The sequence below is a fragment of the Epinephelus fuscoguttatus genome, linkage group LG21, assembly GCF_011397635.1.
Source record: "Epinephelus fuscoguttatus linkage group LG21, E.fuscoguttatus.final_Chr_v1".
Lineage (NCBI taxonomy): Eukaryota > Metazoa > Chordata > Actinopteri > Perciformes > Serranidae > Epinephelus > Epinephelus fuscoguttatus.
Window position 1 is genome coordinate 2391334 of NC_064772.1, and position 17683 is coordinate 2409016.

General features: G+C 41.3%; 1 protein-coding gene across 3 annotated transcripts in view; it reads right to left on the bottom strand.

Annotated features, from left to right (window-relative positions):
* The window catches only part of xylb (xylulokinase homolog (H. influenzae)), a 294008-nt gene that overhangs the window by 115134 nt on the left and 161191 nt on the right, over positions 1-17683 (bottom strand). Inside the window, exon 19 of one of the 3 annotated variants that reach the window (XM_049565799.1) lies at positions 14230-15162. The exons of the other annotated variants lie outside the window; for them this stretch is intronic. Within the exon in view, the coding sequence (XP_049421756.1) occupies positions 15103-15162 (60 nt within the window). The 3' untranslated portion in view covers positions 14230-15102. Of the gene's footprint in view, positions 1-14229; positions 15163-17683 lie in introns of those variants that run through there. 3 annotated transcript variants of the gene reach the window in all.

The following is a 17683-nucleotide window of genomic DNA, read 5'->3' on the forward strand; positions in this document are numbered from 1 at the left end:
AGAGCCCTGTTTACATTTTCCTTTGGTAAGATTCAACCTTTTTGTAATATTTTGGGTTGTTTTATGAATGTTTGTTTACACTGTTAAACCAAATGGTGAAACATGTACTGCTGTGAAGGAAAGATGAAAGTTAGATATGAAATTTTGAATATTACTCTGACTGTTACACAGGTCAGGTTTTTTTTTGGATGTTTGATTCCGTGAGCTGATCCAGTCCAAGGGTGGCGAGCCAACTGTACCAAGATCCACGGATGTCCGCTGATTTGGAGAGAGTTTGATTTCCTTTGGACTGCTTGAACTTTGCTGATTCTGCCGAGTGGTAGGATAGACTTGCACTTCACCGTTTTTCTGCATACACTGAAGGAAGAACATCAGAACCCAAAATTTCGTGGTGTGGATTAGCACCACAGAGACTGACTAAAATCCCCCGGGGGTGTATTTTGATTTTCTTTTTAGTGATCTGGGCCCATTATTTGTTTTTGTGTCTTTTGTTTTTATTTCTTGTGGAAAATTGAGTGTGTGGTTCTGTTTAATACAGCTACCGAAACTAAATTTACTGTGTGGTCTCATTAATTATCCCTCCTGCTCCAGTAGCTGAACCTAGTCTCCAGACTTGAGAAACTGACTAAATTTGTTAAATCCTGATTCCTGATTAATTCACTCTAATCGTTGAAGAGGGTGTTACACTAGGAACATAGAACACTGCTTTGCCACTTAATGATCCACCTGAAACCCGCCATATTTTCTAACAAGCTTACCCAAACCGCCTGACCCACGCATCACTATTGCATGCTTTAGTCGGTTTGAATTTGTCTGATGCTCAGCAATATGTCACATGTTTCCTTGCTCTGGGTGGTTGTAATTCCATCTAAATGTGTCCAGAGGCATTCTGATCTACCCGTTGGAAATCCAAAATTCACTGAGAGGTTCAAGACTAACTTTGGCGATTTGGCGTGGTGATGTCAGACAAGTGAGACCATGGAAATGAATCAGTATGTGAAGTACCCATCATGCACTGAGGTGACAGCTGAGCAGAGATGGTGTCTACATGGGGGTGATGCTGTTAGGGTACGGTCACACATAAGTGACCTCAGATGAGTGACCATCACCAGTCTTGGTGACTGGGGACGGCAACTGATGTGACATACATGGAAAGCTAGCCTGCTAGCTAATGTTAGCAAGCTTGCTAATAAATATAGCAAAATATGATGTTGTTGGTACATTTTCAATGATCCACACCTGTCTCCTGACTCTCTGTGACCAGGCAGCATCTCTCATGTGGGACAGTTTGTATTTTTAATGGCCACTATCAACCAATATCGCCTGGGTGGACACGGCAATAGTCAGTGGGTGCATTTCATAATGCTAACGTTTCTCCTCACTTCCCTCACTTGCTTCTTTGCTTCACGTCTTAGTCCCACCCACGGGAGATGTGAGCAGAGGAGGTGAGGAAGAGACGCGAGGAAGAGATGCAAGAAAAGTGAAGCTGAAGCTGCCAAATGAGAAGTCCTTGGTTCCATAGCATCAGCCTCAAGCAGCGTCAGTTACATATGACATGCTGCACAACTGTATAAACTGTCAAACTGACTGGTACAGATGTTCACAAAACCCCTTATTCAAGAACAATTTCAAAACCTTAGGATAGATAGATAGAATATTTTTTGATATGTCCCACATATCATCATACGCATCATAGTGTCAGGTATAAATATTGTCCTCTGCAAATATGTAGGCCTAAAGCCATGTCCTAACAGCAAGCATGTGTCAAATATGCACCTCTGAAACATCATGTAAACCAACCACTAGGGCTGCAATCAACAAAAAAACATCTTGGTCGACTGAAATTCTATTTGCTCTTCAAACAATCGATTGGTTGATGGGATTGCATGTTATTGCTAAATTAACTAAATTGCCACAGAGCACTGAGTGAGTATTGAGTGTAATGACCAACTAATCAGAAGTTTAGAGCCCTACAAACCAAGCAAGATATCAGCTGTGCACTCAAGATCATACTTAGTACGTTACCACTTAAAAGATGGGTGAGTAGCCCACCTACTGTCTTCCTATATTTGTAGGCTACTTTAAAGCAGAAAACTCACATTTCATATTGTAATATTTACTGGAAATTACATACAGTATAGCCAGCAGCAAGTAGGTTGGTATTACCAGAAACTTTCAGCTCCAGGTTGTGGTTCAGATTTGGGTCATTGATTAAGGCATATTTTTACAGGCAGGCATAGTGGATTGGTTCTCATAATGGGTTGGGTTCATGCAGGTTCTAAGTAAGTAAGTAAATAAGTAAAATTTATTCATGTAGTGCTTTTCGCAGACATAGATCACAAAGTGCTTCACAGGGGCAATCTACAACAAGAAAGAAATCATAGAGACAATGTAACTACATGAGCCAAGTCGTGAAAAGTGCACAACTAGCAAAACTATTTCCACACACAAAATAAGAACTCACAACACACAACAATAATATACAAAATATAAATTAAATACAGCTCTGACATGCAAGTTACCCAAACGCCTGCCTAAACAGGTGTGTCTTTAGCTGGCTTTTAAAAGAAACCACAGAGTCAGTAGACTGTAAGAGAGCAGGCAGAGCATTACCACATTTAGGTGCTACGACCACAAAAGCTTGATCACCATGTGTCTTAAGGCAAGTGCAAGGGACTGACAAAAATTTAGCGTATTTGATCAAAGAAAGTGAGCTGAAGAACACGAGTGAAGTAGTTCAGCTGCTTAGGAGGGAGCCTGACTGTGTAATGCTCTGTAAGTAAGAATGAGAATTTTGAACGGGATCCTATACTCAACAGGGATTGCTTGAAGTCGAGAAAGAGCAGACATATTCAGTGAGATGAAAAGTGCATTACAGTAGTCAATGTGAGATGAGATAAAGGCATGTAATCATTTTCAGTTCAGCAGTTGAAACAAAAAACTAAGTTTACTGATATTTGTCAAGTGGGAAAAAAACAAGATTTGGTCAGGTGCTTCACATGGGTATCAAATTACATTGACTGATCAAGTATTATCCCTTAATTATGCAGGTTTGAGTGAGCAGCAGAAAAAAGAGGCCCAATACTTAGCATAATGAATACTTTGCATTAAAAACCCCGGCCCGTGCATCACTAGTGTGCATGTATTGTTAAAGAAAAAAAATGCTGCTTTGTCTTATGCCACTAACAATTAATTTATCCTATATATTCTAAAGGGTTACATTTATCACATGTTGTGCATTATGTTGCATCTCATCATGTAACTGTGTTCTATTATATTATCTGTATAGCCCTTCACATGACACTACAAAGTCTGCAATTTGAAAATGAACTGTGTAAACAAATAATCATGAGGAGGTCACAGAATGCAGAGAAAAAAAATCTCCCCATGACCTTTGGGGACGTCTTTCACTAAATGAAAGGCGTCTGTGTAGGATACACCAGTGTTTCCTCATTCTGAGCTCCTCCAGAAGCCTCCTTCTGTGATGGTGGAGGGGAAATGATTTCCGGGTCACAGGATAAGATAGGAGGCGAGGAAGTATAAGTTAGCGTAATGAAAAGGACCTAATGTCTCCTCCAAACATACTTCTTTGCTATTGGTTGAGGCTGCGACTTTGCTGGTAGGAGTTCACCAGAGTTGAACCCCACATGATGCGAAAATGCAAATGTCAATTTGGTGTATGTATGACTGTGCTCTTATTCTACTGACTTCTACTCATGTTCAGCTGCAGTGATGAAGGTCTCTCTCTCTAGATCTGTCTTTCCCCCTTTACTTCCTGCAGCAGTTTTGACACTGTGTGTGTGTGTGTGTGTGTGTGTGTGTGTGTGACAGGCCTGTCGTGTAATTTTCTTCACTGCTGCTCCATAAGAGCTCCGTTTAATGAAGAGGCAGTGAGTCATGAAAGTAAGACAGTATGTGTGTGTGTGTGTGTGTGTGTGTGTGTGTGTGTGTGTGTGTGTGTGTGTGTGTTATACTCTCTTTTCAGATTAGCCTGACCTGTTTTCTCCTCACACTGACACAGGGCACTTACACACTGTGTCAGGGTTGATGGTTTAGTGGTGTCGTAGAGTTCTACTGCACATGCTTTAACAGTAGTATAAAGCCATCCAGATGGAGCTGTGTGAAGTCTGATCAATGTCCTTAAGTGATGTCACTTGAGTCAGAATTGGTTGATGACTAAATGCTAAAAAAGTAAAACTAGAATTATCATCTTAAGGTTGTATACCTCCTCAAACCAGATGCAAATCAAGTTGCAGATACAGTTCATATCCATGTCTGTCCAGATTAATATGAAGCCATGACAGTAGACAATGCTACAAATATGAGAAGATCTACACAGTCAGCCCAGGTTCAAGAGGAGTCAGATACTGGGTCATCAATTCAGTATCTGACCAAATGTCCTTACTGAGATATCCAACTATCCATCCATTTTCATCCACATCCAAGGCAGGGGTTTGAGAGCAGCAGGCCCAGCAAAGCACCCCAGACCTTCCTCTCCATAGCAAAGCTTTCCAGCTCCTCCTGGGGGACCCCAAGGCATTCCCAGGCCGGATGAAATAAGTAATTCCACCAGCTTGTCGTGGGTCTGCCCCAGGGCCTCCTACCAGCTGGACATGCCTGGAGGCGCAGGAGGTGCCCAGGGGGCATCCTAATCAAATGCCTGGACCACCTCAACTGACCCCTTTCAACGTGAAGGAGCAGCGGCTCTATTCAGAGCTCCCTCCAGATGTCTGTGCTCCTCACCCTTTCTCTATGGCTGAGCCCAGCTACTCCAGGCAGGGAACTCATTTCAGCTGCTTGTTCTGCAATCCTTTTTTTTCCCCCCAACATTGTGTTTATTGAGTTTTTCGTGTTACAATTATTTGGGTAATACAACACAATCTGTTAAACCAAACCCCCCTCCCACACCCTCCCCCTTTCCCCCCATTACTGGTACACATGTTTATAGAAATACATTTAGATATTTACTTACTTAACTAAAGCAGTCTCATGGAAACCTGAAAAATATACCTCAACATAAATATAAGATGTATAATAAGTAAATAAATAAATAACATAAAATTAAGAAAAAATAGATAACAAAAATGAATAACCTAAAAAATAAGAAATGCATGGTAAGAATGCATAGATACATTGGTAGAAAGGGAAAGGAAGGAGAGAAAAAAAATAAAATAAATAAAAAAAATACAAATAGCAATTGGATTTCTCTAGTCAGCAACTGGTATGCCTCTTCAATCTTCTATGTCCGCTGTTTTCAGATGTTCAATCAGATTACCCCATATCCCCTCGAATTTATCCGGCCTTTGTTTTAGATTATATATTATTTTCTCACTGGGAGTACAAGAGATTAGTTCACTAAGCCAAAGAGAGGGTGGAGGTGAATGTTCATTCTTCCATTTAAGAGCTATGCACTTATTGGCTATTGTCAAAGCTATTCTTATGAATCTGATTTTGTTGCCCCTCACAGGTAGCATCGACACATCTGCTAACAGAGTTAAGCTTGGTTCAAATGGAATATTTATTTCTGTTATCTTGGATATGGTTCTAAGTATTGTTTCCCAGTAGTTGGACAGCTGTAAACATGACCAGAACATATGAATGAGAGAGCCGACTTCAGATTTACATTTTGGACAATATTGAGAGATTGTCTGGTTTATGTTATGTAGCCTTTCCGGGGTGACATAGGTTCTATGTATCAAATTGTATTGGGATAAAAGCGCTGGGCCTTTTCATGTAATTCGGTCCAGTCAGGATCATCAAAGTTGTGAGATAAGTCAGCCTCCCATTTTACCCTAGCCTTAAGCCCCTCTTTTTCTAACAGACTGTTAATACCAGTGTACATGTGAGATATAAACCCTTTGATTTCTTTTTTACTCCTCAATATATTATCTAAGGGTTGTTCTTTAACAGGTAGAAATCTGCCTCCCTGTTCTATTTGGATATAATGACTAAGTTGCAGGAACTTGAAGAAGTGTCTCTTGTCAAGGCTGTACTTAGTCGTAAGATCTTCAAATGACTCTATGACCCCATCTTTGTATAGGTCCCCAAATGTCCTGATGCCCTTTGTGAACCATACTTGGGTGATGCCATTGCTTAGGACCTTTGGTAAAAGAGGGATTGCATGGAATGGATATAAGGGTTGACTACTTTGGGTCTTTTTACGTAGTTCAGACCATATTTTATAGGTGTGTTTTATAAATGGGTTTGCTGTCAGCATTTGGAGTTGTTTCAGTGAAGGAACATATGGAAGTGATGAAAGACGCAAAGAATTAATATCGTGCTGCTCCATCTGTAGCCAAGAGGGGGGTTGCTGTAAATTTGCTTTCCATGCCCAAACTGCCTGACGTTGTGCTGCCCAATAATACGTTTCAAAGTTAGGAAGTTTCAGTCCCGCTTCCTTAGGTGTTCCTTGAAGGACTCTTAACTTTATTCTGGGAGTTTTGACCTTCCATATGAACCCAGACACCACTGAATGCAGCTGTTTAAAAAAGTATTTTGGCATTGTAGTGGGTAGCATTTGAAACAAAAATAGAAATCTCGGTAAGACATTCATTTTGATGCAATTGATTCGACCTATCAAACACAAGGGAAGGCTCATCCACCTGTTGAACTCTTCTTCAGTTTTCTTTAATAGGGGTAAATAGTTCACAGAGAAAGCTTTCGAATGTACATTGGGAATCTGTTAATGTTAACATGTTAATTTCTCAGGGTTCCACTGAAAGGATATATTACATCTTGACATTTTAGTCCCCACTGTGTTCAGTGGCATGACAACACTTTTATTTAGATTTATCTTATATATATATATATTGCACTATATTCTGTTAAAGTTTCTAATAATGCGGGTACTGATGACCCCGGATCCGTTACGAAAAAATTAAGGCATCGTCAGCGTATTACGAAATTTGATGAGTGGTCTCCCCTATCAATCAATCAATCAATTTTATTTATAAAGCCCAATATCACAAATCACAATTTGCCTCACAGGGCTTTACAGCATACAACATCCCTCTGTCCTTCGGATCCTCACAGCGGATAAGGAAAAACTCCCCCAAAAAAACCCTTTAACGGGAGAAAAAAATGGTAGAAACCTCAGGAAGAGCACCTGAGGAGGGATCTCTCTTCCAGGACAGACAGACGTGCAATAGATGTTGTACAGAACAGATCAGCATAATAAATTAACAGTAATCTGTATGACACAATGAGACAGAAGGAGAGAGAGAGAGAGAGAGAGAGAGAGAGAGATGCAGGACAGACAGTAATGACAGTAGCTTACAACAACATTAATGAAAGTAATAATATTATAGTTATAAGTCTGTCTATTGTGGTACAATATGTTGAAAGTCTATATTAATATCTGGCAGTATATCTGCTTCCCCTTAATTAATGATTGGGATCTTATTGCCACCGCTAGCGGTTCTATCACCAGTGCGAATATCAGGGGCGAGAGACCGCAGCCTTGTCTTGTAGAGCATGAGAGGGTAAGAAATAGAAGAAATATCATTATTTGTTTGGATTTGAGCCATTGGGCATCTATATAACATCTTAACCAGTTTACAAAAAGTGGGACCAAAATTCATTCTATTCATTACTTCAAAAAGATAGTGCCATTCTACACGATCGAAAGCTTTCTCTGTGTCTAAAGACACAGCGATTGTTGGAGAGCTATCTGTTTCCGAGGCATGTATAATGTTAAAAAACCTTCTGACATTATCAAATGGGGAGCGATTCTGAATAAATCCAGTTTGGTCTAAGTTAATTAGGTCCGGAATATGTTTTTCCACTCATAGCATGAGTATTTTAGAAAATATTTTATAGTCTGTTTATAAAAGTGAAATCAGTCTGTATGAACTACATAATTTTGGGTCCTTCCCTGGTTTAGGTAAAACCATAATTAGTGTCAATTCCAGAGATTCTGGCAGTTTTCCAGTTTTAATCACATGGTTATACATCAGCAGTAAGCAGTTTAGAGAGAGTTTTAATAAATTCGACAGGGAAGCCATCTGGGCCGGGGGACTTCCCTGACTTGATTTTGGAGATGGCTTCTGATATTTCTCTTTCTGTAATAGCTCCCTCCAAACTTTCCCTAGTTCCTTCATTAAGCTTTTTAAGGTCATATTTATGTAAAAAAAGGTTTTTTGTTTTTTTTTTCAGGAAATTTACCTTGGGTGGAATAAAGTACCTCACAATTTTTTTTAAACATGCTGTTATTTCTTTTGGGTTAGTAATTGTATTAGAGCCTGATTTTAAGATATGAATTTCTCTCTGGGCTTCCTCCCGACGAATCTGCCAGGCAAGAAGTTTGCCGGCTCTGTCTCCCTGCTCATGAAATCTTTGCTTTGTCCTTCTTATCGCATTTGCATTCTTCTGGGTGGTTAAAGTGTTGTATTCTAATCGTTTCGACTTTGTCTGACTTCTTTGTTTTGTGATTATAGATGTTCCTTTTCGACTTGTTTTATTTCTTTTTCTAGAGCTTCTACTTTTGATCTATATTTTTTGCGCTTACCAGAGGTGTATGATATGGTTTGTCCTCTTATGTAGGCCTTCACTGATTCCCAAATGACATCAGGTGAGGCAGAATTCTGATTCGTCTCAAAGAAGAGATCGAATTGTTTATTTGTTTATTATTATGTAAAATCCAGTAAACTCAGGATCGTTGAGGTAGGAGTTGAAACACCATCTTTTGAGAGATCCAGAAGGCTCAGTGGAGAGGACTGTGATCAGAAGCCCTGAGTGATCAGAAATAGTTCTTGCTAAATATTTACATGGGGGAGTTACATGAGTTTTAGCCAAAGGAACCAGAAAAAGGTCAATTCTTGAATAGCTGTCGTGGACTGGAGAGTAGAAAGAGTATTCCCGTATTGATTGATTCTGCATACGCCATATGTTACAGAGACCGAGTTTTCAGAGCTCTGTTTTTTATGCTTTTGCTGCTTATGTTAGAGTTACTTGCTTGGCTGAGGACCTGTCTAAGATAGGATCAAGTACCAGATTAAAGTCTCTTCCAATATAGATTTCACCAGGGGGGGCTTGGAAAGTTAAGGAAAATGTCCTGGAAGAACTGGGGATCATCGTAATTTGGTGCGTATATGTTTACTAGGGTAATGGATTGAGCGAAAACGGAGCCCTGAATAATAACCCATCTCCCTCCGTTGTCCTTATGGGCAGACATCAGTCGGAATGGAGTTTTTTTGTTGATAAGTATGGCTACTCCTCTAGCTCGCGAGGTAAAAGAGGAGAAGAACACCTGGTTATAGCCCCCTTGTTTTAATTTAGCATGCTCAACATCATTCAGATGAGTTTCCTGCAACAGAGCTATATCAATCTGGAGTTGCTTTAAGTAGTTTATTATACGCTTTCTTTTTATGCAGTGGTTAATACCTTTAACATTTAAGGTTAAACATCTGTATTGCGTGGGTGTATTTGTCATCATTTAAGTAATACTAATATGGGAACAGGGTCGGCCGGATCCATGTACATCAAAGGCTGCGTAACAGGTTGTTGCGAGTAAGAGCAACATGAGTAATAACAACAAAATAAATAAAATAAATTAAATAAAACAGAGAGAGAAAGATAAATAATTGAGTAAGCAAAAATAAATAAAGAAAACTTTTGAGTAAACCAGTAGTGACTAACCCCTATCGCTCTGACCTCTCCACAAAGACCGCCTCATATCGTTAGGCTAAATGTCAGAAAACATATAGAAAACGACATGTAAACGTGTTGTCTTACCTTACCGGTGTGGTGCCATGTTTGTTGTTTACCATTAAGCTAAGGCTGCAACCGGTCCCATTCCTTGCAACAGTGGCATTCCTCTTCTGTGGGCATTGGGATACAGCATTCACGGTAACGTTACACCACCAATCTCCAGAGCCAAAGCCTTCCAGCAGCCATTCCTCCTCTGTCATCCTCTAACTTTACCTGTTGCGCCTCTCTCTCTCTCCTCCTCCTCTCGTTCTTCAATTTCACGTCAGTGTATTCTGGCTCAAATAAATAAGGGTGGCCATCGACTCTCAATGTGGAAAGCCTATATACTAACATTCCACATTTAGGTGGTCTTCAGAGTTGTTGTCTTACCTTACGGTGTTTTTACCATTAATCTCTGCTTCCCAAAGCGCGGCCAAAATATCGCGAGAACAAGCAGTGATCTCATACCGTGCCTGAAATCTCGCGAGAACAAGCAGCAGCAGCTGCAAGGCAGAACCGGACAGTAGCCTGAAAAGTTCATTAATTTATTTTATGAAAGATTTATAGAATAATGGCTGACTTTTTGCCAGACTTCGACTTTGTGGAGGAGGAATTTTATTTTGCAGAGTTTGATGGCTGCCCTTATTTATTTGAGCCAGAATACACTGACGAAGAGCTTCGTGAAATTGAAGAACGGAGGAGGAAAGAGAGGTAGAGGACAACAGAGGAGGAATGGCTGCTGGAAGGCTTTGGCTCTGGAGATTGGTGGTATAACGTTACCTGTGAATGCTGTACCCCAGTGCCCACAGAAGAGGAATACCTCTGTTGCAAGAAATGGGACCGGTTGCAGCCTTAGCTAAATGGTAAACAACAAACATGGCACCACACCGGTAAGGTAAGACAACACGTTTACATGTCGTTTTCTATATGTTCTCTGACATTTATCCTAACCATATGAGGCGGTCTTTGTGGGAAAAAAGCTTTTTTAGTGGACTAACTTTGCACTTGAAAGGATGCCCATTCAATTGCGTTTTAACAGGTCTGACGCCCCGGCTGTATCCAGGCAAACGGCTAACATGCTAACTATTATTTCTATGTCACTAGTGACTTGAAACAAATTTAGGACGATAGGAGACGGGTTGAAATAAACCGAAATTTCTCTTTAAGGGCAGTGACTGCGCTAGTATGAAACCGAACATTTTTGATTATTGTCATTTAACCCAAACAAAATAACAAACTGTTCTACCCATCATACAGGTTGCTTATAACTGAGTTCAAAATTAGCACAATGTATATAACATTCAAGACTAAGTGCCAAAAACAGGGGCACAGTAAAATGAGCCATTATAGTCCGTAGGCAGTGTTTTCTACTGTCTGTAGTCTTTTTGGTTTCAAGCAGTTTTGAACTGAGCTCTTCTTTTAGTTGCAACAACTCAGGAAGTCCCCATTAACACTGATACATTGGGAAAAAGTAACATATTCTCAAGAATTGTCTGGTGAGATCCGTAAGAAGCATCTCTGCATTTAACAAGCATATTCTTGGAATTACAGAAAATATATCGGTCCTGCTATTAGATAGCTTATCTGACTGCTAAGACCAGAGCCTAGCCCTGTAACATGGTGCTTTAAGTATGTTTTGAACATGCACAAATAAAACTTAGCCTGACCGACAGTTCCTGTAACATCCCTGCGTGTCATGAGGCTCTGTGTGTCTCTTACATAAATACCATGACTGTCCCGTTTAATGTGATGAAAATATCTCCGGGTACTCTCTCTGCAGGAATGAGGAGGCTGCCTCCGTTGAGCCAAATGACTTGGTTCCTCCTGATCGCGTATCCACTCTGTGTGTGGCTGGGTACATCATCATCGTACATCATGAATCGTTGCCGCAAACTTTTGCATTTCGGTGGTTAACCACGCGGGTGGCTCCAATGTTTGTAGCATGTCGTTAGCAGCCATCATTAGCTCAGGCTCGTTGTTAGCCAGGGCTGGCACTTTAGAGTACTTTGGGTCGTTGGTCAGCTTCTTTTCCTGGTTTCCTTGTCCACGGGCTCCCCGTGTCGCCATCGTGTTCACTTGTGTTTCACCAGAGCTATTAAAATGGCCTTACTCGTAACAAAATCTCAAAATATACCAGAGGACTGAATTGACCCGACCGTTCACTAAGCCTCCATAACCAGAAGTTCCTGTTCTGCAATCTTACTCATTCAGTCACTACCCAAAGCTCATGACCATAGGTGAGAGTAGGACGTAGATGGACCAGTAAATTGAAAGCTTCACCTTCAGGCTCAGCCCTCTCTCCACCACAACAATGTGGCGCAGCGCCTGCATCACTGCAGATGCCGCACCAAACTGTCAATCTATCTCATGCTACATTCTATCATCACTTGCAAACAAGCCCCTGAGACTCCTTTGCTCCCTCCCTCCAGTCCAGCTGGTCATGGCACATGCTCTGCTGCAACAGCATGGCCTGTACTCAGTTTGACGCATCTGTGAGTGTTTGTGTTCATGTTTGTTTTTGTGTGAACCTTGCACATCTGACAGACACCGGTGACAGGTTACTCACTTATAGCCGCGATGAGCTCCTACTACACCGGTCCTCGTTGCTAGGTATCGTCAAGCCTGATGTGGTGCTACCACCAGAGCTTCAGTCGAGGAAAATAGGAGGTGGAGGTATTCGCAGCAGAATCTGAAAATGTCCGTTTAAACCTCCTCTCCCTTCCATCATCCTAGCAAATGTCCGTTCACTCCGCAATAAAATGGATTTGCTACACGCCAGGTGCTGACTGGAAGGAGCCTTCAGGGACACTTCTATCATCGCCCTGTCAGAGGTTGGACCAGTCAGTGTCGGACACAGAAGTCAACCTGGACAACTTCACCGTAATCAGGTCAGAACAGAACCGCGCAGTCAGGGAAGATGTGTGGCAGTGGGGTGTGCTTGTACATCAACAACAGGAACATGAAAATACATCAAAAGTTGTGCATACCTGACCTGGAGATATTGACTGTGTCCCTCCATCCCTACTATCTTCCATGGGAGTTCCCTGCTGTTGTGGTCAGCTGTGTTTACATAGCACCCAGCACTAACATCAACACGGCGGCTGAGCTGATAGCCGAGGATGCTAATGACATGCTAGGCAGGGATCCTGGTGCTCCGCTGTTCATTCTGGAGGACTTTAACAGCTGCAGGCTGGACCGTGTTTTACCATCATTCCAACAGTATCTGGACATCCCCACCTGAGGGGCAAACATCTTGGACGTGTGCTATGGCAACATTGCCAATGCTTTTCGTGCCCGTTCGTATCCACCACTTGGAGCTGCTGACCATAACATCATCGCCCTACTTCCGCTGTACAGACAACAACTGAAATAACATAAGCCACAATGCCACAGCAACCTGCAGTTGCGGTCAAGGGATGCTATCAACTGCCACCAAGGCTCCTTGGCTTGCACTGACTGGGACATTTTTGACAGTAATTTGAATGACAGAGTTTCGGTCATTACGGACTACGTAAACTTTTGTATCAGTACGTGCATCCCCGTCAAAACAGTAAGGAAATTTCCCAACTCAAAACCATGGACCACCCCCCCAATAAAACAGCGCCTTAGAGAAAAACACAAAGTCTTCAGAGAAAAAATTGGGTTAACCTGAAATAAGCAAACCGCATTATCAAAAATGAGGTACTCAGGGCAAAACTGAAATATAAGGACAGACTGGAAAACGGGTTCTCTAACATGAACACAAAACATGCATTTCAGAAAGTACGGACATTAACAGGATGTGAATCCAAAGCCACCACACGTGAAATAACAGACCCGGTACTATTTGTTAGAGAACTCAATGCATTATACGCCCGTTTTGACAAGCAGGACTTTTCAGAGGAATGCGTAAAACTTTTGAGAGCCCTCCCCCCACCAGACCCAGATAAACCGTCCACCTTCACTGTGGAAGACGTGAGGCGTCAGCTCAGCAGGTCCTGGGTCCCGACGGCATCTCAGCAAGGGTGCTGAAGAACTGTGCTCAAGAGCTTTCAACCATTCTTCATTCACTCTTCAGCGAAGTCTACCTCACTGCCACCATACCCTCCATCTGGAAAATGGCTACCATAATCCCTGTCCCCAAGAAGCCACGGCCCACTGAACTCAACCAATACTGACCTGTTGCTCTAACATGCATAATCATGAAATGCCTGGAGAAGCTGCTGCTGCTGAACACCATCCTGCCAGCTGTCAACCCACAACTGGACCCCCTCCAATTCACCTACAAGGCTAAGAGGGGCACTGAGGATGCTGTAGCCTGCCTGCTGCACCTCCTCCTGCAGCACCTGGATTCCCCAGGCCACGCTGCCCGGATACTCTTCGTGGACTTCAGCTCTGCTTTTAACTGCATCCAGAGACACCTGGGCCCAGTATTTCAAAGTGATCTGATAGGATTATCCTGGCCGGATTGGATTAAATCCTGATCTGATCTGAAAACTGGGTATTTCAACACAGATCAAGAGGATCCTGATCCTGAGGATCAGGATTCAGTTCTGGTAATCCAATCCTCCCTTTAATCCAGATAAAGGCTGCATTTGGGTATTTCAAAAGTTAAGCAGAGATCTGGATCAATGTGATACCAAATTTCAGGATTATTTGGATCCCACCTCAGAGGTGGATTTGACAAAGCCTCAGCTCCACTTCTCCTAGATATTGATACTCAAGATGTTCATTACACTTCATCTAAATTAGTGTTTTAGTTGTAAGTAATTTCAAGTATAGAAAAATATTGTTTGGCCATACTTCCTGAAACTGCTGTAAATAAGAGTAACAAATACAGACCTATTTCTCAACGTCTAGTTTCACCTAACATTGTAACCTGTTTGTACCAAAACATCCAACATATGTTTCTGATCAGATAAAGGCAAGGAAATGCAGTGCAAAGCAAATTTATTTGTATAGCACATTTTCTTTACATAGAGTGCAAGAAACAACACAGGGATTAACATAATAAGCACATGGCAATTCAAACCAAGTACTAAAAAAGCAATTAGAAACAAATGATATGTGTGCACTTGCATTTTTCCAATGTTACATCACATGTTTGAGGGGGGAAAAGTAATAGCTCAACTATGTCCTGAAAAAAAAATTGCTGTATGTCTCAATTTAAATCACATTTAAGCACTTTCAATGCATATTTTCATGCTTCTGATTTAATGAAGACACATTTTACTTAATTTAGATAAGCTTGAAAATGCACCTTTAAAATGCCTGGGAAGTGCTTGACAATGATTTAATGACATGCAGCAATGTATTTCAGGAAGTGTTTGTGTGTACAAACTGATTATTTTCCTTCATCAAATCAGATGCTATAGTGCCATATGTTTAGTGGGAGCCTTCCACATAAGGGGATACATTTCCAGGGATTTCCAGCACTCAACCTGTTGTCTTGATTAGCAGTGGCATTGCAGAGTGGTCCATGGGTGTGAGTGTATTCTGAAAGTAGAAGTAGAGTGTGTATGAGCATATCTTTGTCATTGTCAGGAATCCACAATAGTCAGAGAAATTGTTTAAGTAACGTTACAGAAAAGCATATCATCAGCATTACTGTAGCATACCCAAACTCAATCCTCTGACACTTCTGAATGAACTGCATCATTCATACTAGTACCGTGTATTTTTCCAATACTGCAGCAGTCTGCTCTGCACACAAAAATAAAAAGGTCTGCTGTGTTGGCAATAACATAACGTTAAACTCGGAACAGGTTGGTGTTTAAAGAGTTGATATATGATGTACTTCTGATTAATTACCTTTTAAATTAAACCGTAGACCGCAAAATACATCAACAAAGTCAGCTACCTCGCTAGCCTGCTAGCTACTTAACATGCAAGTCAATGGAGCCGCGTTAGCTACCATTAGCATGACCTCGGCTCAATTAGAGATCGGTATGCCCACATTTCAAGTAGGTGACAATTCAAATAGCTGGCTCACATCAGATGGTGAGTGGCCTTCGTATGGTCTTAAAAACGCTACACATTAGACAACGGTATACTTACATTTTGATGCGAAAACTGTGCTACCAACTGCTCCTTTCGTGAAGTGTTCCGCCGTGGAGACAGAGCACAGTGGGTCGTAATCTGAAAGCCACGCCCCCAAAGGGGAAACATTTCAGATCCGGGGGCGGAGTCGTGAGATTTGGAAATCCGTATCCAGTCAGATTGGGATCAAAGTGATCCACCCTGCCAGTGTTTTGAAATACCGAGATAAAGCCAGCAGGATCACCTTGATCCCTGACTGAGAAAAGGAGGATTTCATTATCCGGATTATTCTGATCCGGATTACAAGTTTTGAAATACTGGACCCTGATGATCCAGAAGCTGCACCACCTCAACATCCCCACCCAACTGATTCACCTCATCCACAACTTCCTCATCAACAGGTAACAAGTAGTGCAGGTGGCTTAAACTACATATCCTCCACTCACCATCAACACTGGAGCACGTGCTAAGTCCTTTCCTGTACACATTCTACACAAATGACAGCATCAGCCCATCACCCACCACAAAATACTTAAAATACTCTGACGACAGCCATCCTCGCCCTACTCACAGACAACAACTCCATCTTTGACTACCACACCACAGTCACACACTTCACTCAGTGGTGTGAGGACAACTACCTGAGTTGATAGTCAGTCCCCCTTCACCACAGCAGTCAATTGTGGTCCATAACCAAACAGTTGAAACAGTGGACAGTTTTAAATACCTTGGAGTAACATTAGACAACACACTCACCTTTGATCAGCACATCATGGACTAGGGATCGACCAATATGGTTTTTTCAGAGCCGATGCCGATACCGATTATTATGAAACAGAAATACCGATAGCTGATATTTACAACCGATATATGTCTGCTGTAAAAATCATAGTTGACACAGAATTAAAAAAATAAACATTGTAAACACTGACAAAGCACTACATTCAAATGCAATTAATAAGTATATATTTGTTCTGAGAACTTTTCCAATGAAACAGTACAGGGAGCTGCCAGCAGCACTTTGAGAAAAAACTATGACAAGTAAAAAAATGAATGGAAAAATATAAAAGTACTCCCTGAGGTTTAAAGTACTGTAATAAGTAAGACACTGAACAGTAAATGAGTACAACAATGAACAGCAGATGAAAATGAAAAGTGCAGGGAGTTGCCCATGGCATTTTTTTAAAAGTTCAAAAAACAAAAAAAAAATTACACACACACACAAACACACACACACACATATATATATATATATGTATATATATACAACATTAATAATTAATGTGCCGTCTGTCTTGATGCAGCGGCACCACCACACCACTAGGTGGTGCACGAGTTGAGTTTAAGTCGTTATACCTTTTCAGTGTTGTGTAGTTTTAGAAGAAGAATATGTAGACTTGCAGTAGTGCACAATGACATGGTTAAAGTTTAATAGTGTCAGGACCCGTTCCAGCTCTTAGGTCAAGTTATTGTTTTGTTTTCATGCACTTCCTGTTTTATTTTGATACTCAACTGTTCTGTCTCATTTCAGGACCCTTCACATCCTGTCTTTGTCTTCCTTCCCACCACTGTGATTACTGGCCCCTCCCCTAATGTGTTGCACCTGTGTCTGATTGGCTCTCCTCCTCCTAGTGTATATAATGCCACATTTTATTGGCAATCCAGGCCGGTCGTTCCTTGTCGGATTTATATGACCGTATGACACGTCTGATCTGAAAGCATTTCATTGCAACAGTCCGGAAAACATGGCGGCGCGTCGTAAGTTTGTTTTTTGTTTGCATGGTTGCTGAGCAACAGAGACTTTGCTGGTTAAATGACTTTAGGCTACAACGGGCTTGCACAGACTTTTTTTCCAACACAAATCAACAGTGGAAATAGGAATGCCATTGCAAAGTACTTATATGATTTTTACAACACAAACGCTTAATTAAACAGCATATACGAGGACAAACTGAAGACAAATAACTTTGTTTACCAT